Source organism: Arachis hypogaea, chromosome 5 (genome assembly GCF_003086295.3).
Source record: "Arachis hypogaea cultivar Tifrunner chromosome 5, arahy.Tifrunner.gnm2.J5K5, whole genome shotgun sequence".
NCBI classification, from domain to species: Eukaryota; Viridiplantae; Streptophyta; class Magnoliopsida; order Fabales; family Fabaceae; genus Arachis; species Arachis hypogaea.
Window position 1 is genome coordinate 6,097,270 of NC_092040.1, and position 5,016 is coordinate 6,102,285.

Consider the following 5,016-nt stretch of genomic DNA (forward strand, 5'->3'; position numbering starts at 1 on the left):
TTAAAGTTCTTCCTCTCCTAAACCTTTCACAAAACCTCTTTAGATATTCTATCACATTTTTTTTTAAGTCAATAAATAATGTATAGATCCTTTTTAATTTATATTTTTTCATCATTCTCTTTAGCAAGTATAAATGATCTATTTGATATCAAACCAAATTCGGTATCCAAAACTTAAGTCTCCCTGTCTTAACCTCCTTTTTATGGCTATTTTCCATAGCTTTAAAGTATATCTCATAAGCTCGACTTAATTATAGTTTCAAAAACTTTATATATTCTCTTTATTCATATGAAAAGAACCAAAATACTCTTCCTCCATTTGTATAACACCTTTTTAGAAATTAAAATTTCATTAAAAAAAAATAATTAACCAACAATTTTTTTCCTTATATCTTTCCAAACTTCAATCTGCATATTACATTCTAAAATCAATAGATGTCAGTAGATTAAGATATTTTAGTATTACTCATAGCAGTACATATAATAATATCTAATATTTGCTCTATAAATATAATATAGTCCAGGAAAAGAAGCGATATTTGGGCTTTCTTTAGTGCAGAATAAACATTCTTACAAAGTTCATGGAATCAAACTCAAAGGGAACCATGACCAAAAAAAATAAAAAATAAAATAAAAACTCAAAGGGAACAAGAAGACTTGAAACAAGAACAATAGTTCTCAATATAGTGTCCCTAATTCCCCATCATTACACGTTTGCTGTATGATGATGTATCGAAAATGATCCATTTTTATTACATAATTCCAGAAAGATACCAATATATAAATTACATATTTCCAATTACAAAATTGATATCTCAACTTGGACATAGCACAATACTGCAACTTATTTTCAGGATCTAAGATGACTTGGATTTCTATGTAAAATTGGTATCATGGGCTTGCTCTCATTTTCTGACGAAAGCAACACCTTTCTCGATGCTACTTGCTAACTCTTTCTTGGCCTTTTCCAAACTCTCCCTGTTGAAATGAAAATCTAGTTTATAGCTCTAAATGTTTCAGTTAGACCTACACATCAATGCAAGTCGGTGATTATAGTACTGCATACCTCTCATAATCATTTAGGGGACCAAGAGGAAGAACTTCCTCAACCCCACCACGGGAAAGTCGCACTTTTGAGGCAAAGTATGGGATTTCAGTCACCTATGACAGACTTCGTTAGTTCATAAAAAGATTGCTTACTCTAGCTTAGATTTTTTAGTAGCACAATTAACAATACTACATTACAAAGAAAAAGAGATAGCAACTGTACAAGGGCACCTGAGCAAAATGACTTCTTATTCTTATATACCTGTGAATCAATATATGCACATTCAATGATCCCGGCATCTCCTCTCAGTGCACGGAGGCATGATTCTGCAAATTTAGCAGCAGCAAATGCCTGCAATTTATAACAAACTTGGTATTACATTTACTTGAAACAAATTATGTTAACCATGAATATTATGTACATTCTGTAAAGCAATTATATACTCTGAAAAAGGATACAATTGCACTATTCTTCTGTAAGGTAAATAAAATACTAACCATTGATAGAGTTGCAGAGCCAGCTCCAGCTTTGGCCTAGGGAAATCACATCATTGTATAAATAAAAATTCCAATGTGAATATAGTCCATAGCAATGGAGGAATGTATCTACACGAAATTATTATAAGAGAGTACCAAGACAAATATAATTTTTCACCTCAACAACTTCAGTTCCACCATTTTGTATGCGATCTGTCAGGTACTCAACCTCTTTTGCGGTGAAAGTGCTTGGAGGTTTAACCTAAATACAGTATTACATTTTCAAGTATCCTGAACTAAATATCATGACAATTTTTAATTTCACGTAGTATAGTGCCATACCTGAGAAAGAAGAGGTAAAATAGTGATTCCTGCATGTCCCCCAATGACGGGGACATCCAGATCCCTTGGATCAACACCTAGAACTTCTGCCTGCAATTTAGCTGATAAGATTAGAATGAATGGGTTCCAACTTGGCAACCTAGTTTAATTAATAGAAGACTGCGTCAGAAAACAATATGCAAAGAGCCACAATCACAGAAACTTGTTTTGGTAGTACCCAGACTTCAACAAACAATCTTGTAGAATCCGCATAATTTAGATGATCAAATGGAGGAGAAGTATTTCAAAGAATGCTTATTAATGTACTTTAAGCCAACAATGTACATTGCCTAAAGCAGTCAGTTCAACTCGACTAAATCTTCAATTAATCAATCAAATCTAACAATCTGTTATAATCAAGCAATAAGCCTAGCTTGTCAAAGCTCAAATTTTGGCATCAGATATTTTGTTTCAGTCAAAGCTCAAAATGGTCTAGTTACCCTAATTGTCCACTATAGAGATCTGCATGTATTAAATGACTATAGTAACTGCCAGAATAAGTAGGCAGAGTACATACCACAAATGTATTGGCTCTAACAACATCAAGCTTTGTCACTCCCAAAAGTTTCTTAGGATCATAAGTACCAGCTTTTTTGAAAACTTCAGCAGCAATTGGAACCGTGGAGTTAACAGGATTACTTATGATGTTGACAACAGCTTTGGGACAGAACCTTGCAACTGCTTCGGAGAGTGATTTAACAATTCCAGCATTTATGTTGAAGAGATCATCTCTTGTCATACCAGGTTTGCGGGCAACGCCAGCAGGAATGATCACCAAATCCATCCCCGTAAGGGCATCCTCAAGTTGGCTTGCCCCCAAAAATCCCCGTACCTAACCAACCAAATGGAAAGAGCTTTCACTTATTCCGGCAAAACAATCCAATCCAAGGTAAAGAACTCACAAATCACAAATCAAGTTAACTACTTTCTAATAAGAGACTGTTATCAAAGATAAGGACAAAAAGAAGATGCAAAAATATAACTTTAGAATTAGAATGGAAAATTTTGTACAATCATCCAATTCAATAATTTATTTGACTTAACTATGAACTATTTGTTGCAAACAGAAACATATAACATAATTGGATGATAGTGACCCTATTATAACGAAACAGAAATGGTAGGGGCATCAGAATTTATTTATTTTGCCCATCATTTAGGCATCAACTCAATTTCTTTAATCTAGTTGTTTTAATCTAGAAATCAAATAACATACTTTATCCCATAGTTTTAATTTTTAAACATTAACGGCTAACTGATGGCCAAAAACAATAAATTTTGATGGTCCTAGCATTTCTCATAACGAAATTTACGTCCTATTGTAAGATAAGATTATAATGATAGTGAGAGACATGAAACTATGAAAGCATGGTGATAGAATAATGAGCTTACAACAGCGCCAGTGTCCATGTGGCTGACATCAGCAGTGACGCCGGGGGTGTTGACGACGTCGTATAGGTGGAGAACGGAGATGAGAGGATTCATCTTCATCAACATGGAGAGAGGCTGTCCTATGCCACCTGCAGCCCCCAAAATGGCCACTTTGAACCCCGGAGCAGCACCTTTGGATCTGCAATGTGCACGCGTCAAGCACCCATCACCATCACCCTCCACCTGTTCGACAATAGAACTGTTAGTGTTATCAATGAAAGGAAGAAGAGATGAGAAAGAAGGGAATCGTGAGAAGAAGGAACCTTGGGATTGGGAGGGTTGAGATGGGAGGCGATTCTCGCAATTCGCACATTCACATCTGAATTTTGCTGCACACTCATAGTCGTGAATTTCTCTGGCAAGTGATGGTGGTTGCAACTTGGAATGTGAATAATGAATATGAATTGAATGATGATCTGTATATACGTAAGAAGCTTAGCGTATAGGAGATGGAGATATGTTGATAATATGAATTGGGAAGCGTGAAGATTCACCTTTATCCGAATATGTTAACAATTTGGTTCTATCTTCGATCTTCAAGATCGCCGTTTGCACACTGCTGTTTGGACCGACCTTCCAATCTCATCACTCCTTTTTTTTAGTTATGCTACTAGTCCAAATCTTCTTTGTAATCAAGCAAATAGTCGAATCTCAATAAAAATTAGTTTTATTAATAAGAGCGTGACGTGTGAATATACGTTTTAACTATTGAAAAGTTTTGTATTTTTCTTTTTTTTTTTCTCTTTTTTGTGTGTTCCTTATTTTTTTTGTTTATTTTTTTTATTGTCTTTTTTTTTTGCATGTTTTTTTTTATCGTTTTTTATTGATGTTGTTGTTGCTGCATTTTTTCTTTCTCTTCTTTTTATTAATTTTACAGTATTATATATTTTTTTGTTTGATTCTTTTTTCTTATTTTTTTATTAAGAGAGTAAAACTAGAAGAATAATGCGAAAATAAAACAATAAGAAGAAAACGATGATAATGATCGGGAGGAACATGTAGGTCTACATATACGATATGTTGATAAAAATCAAAGCGGATGATGACCTCATAGCTGCGAGAGACCTTCAGTAACTTCCAACTTCACAACATGAGGTTAAACCCGACAAAGTGTGTGTTTGGAGTCTGGAAAGAAAAGTTTCTCGGATTCACGATGACTCAGAGAGGTATTGAAGCTAACCCTGAAAAGTGTCAAACCATATTGAATATGTAAAATCCTCAAAACCTTAAAGAGGTACAAAGGTTGACATGCAGTTAACTACCTTGTCAAGGTTCCTCGGAGCCTCGGCCGAAAAGGCAAAACCTTTCTTTAAATTAATGAACAAAGAAGTAACTTTTGAGTGGATGGAGGAGTGTGAAAAAAGGATTTTTGCACTTCAAAATCTTATTATCTTCTCCTCCCGTCCTCGCGAAGCCGGAACCTGAGAAATCACTATACTTGTATTTATCTGTCATTGATAAATCTATGGCTTCACCTTTAATGATTAAAGATGACAATAAACAACAACAACCTGTGTACTTCAAAGTCTCGAACTGAGATACTCAAAGTTGAAAAAACTTGCTTTTTCATTACTTATATTGGCACGCCGTTTAAGATAGTATTTTCAAAGTCATTTGATAATCATTCGAACTGTCCAGCCAGTAAAAAATTTTTTGCAAAGGCCGGATTTGGTAGGACCAA

General features: G+C 34.6%; 1 protein-coding gene across 1 annotated transcript; it reads right to left on the reverse strand.

The window, feature by feature from the left end:
* Positions 1 to 515: 515 nt before the first annotated feature.
* LOC112800443 (malate dehydrogenase, glyoxysomal-like) lies at positions 516 to 4,010 on the reverse strand. The gene is made up of 10 exons (XM_025842724.3): positions 3,830 to 4,010; positions 3,599 to 3,751; positions 3,297 to 3,518; positions 2,422 to 2,736; positions 1,866 to 1,955; positions 1,702 to 1,785; positions 1,545 to 1,580; positions 1,309 to 1,398; positions 1,066 to 1,160; positions 516 to 977 (listed from the first exon to the last, which is right to left on the reverse strand). Exons 2-10 carry the CDS (start codon positions 3,674 to 3,676, stop codon positions 905 to 907), a joined length of 1,083 nt encoding a protein of 360 aa, XP_025698509.1. The 5' UTR covers positions 3,677 to 3,751; positions 3,830 to 4,010; the 3' UTR covers positions 516 to 904.
* Between the last annotated feature and the right edge of the window lie 1,006 nt (positions 4,011 to 5,016).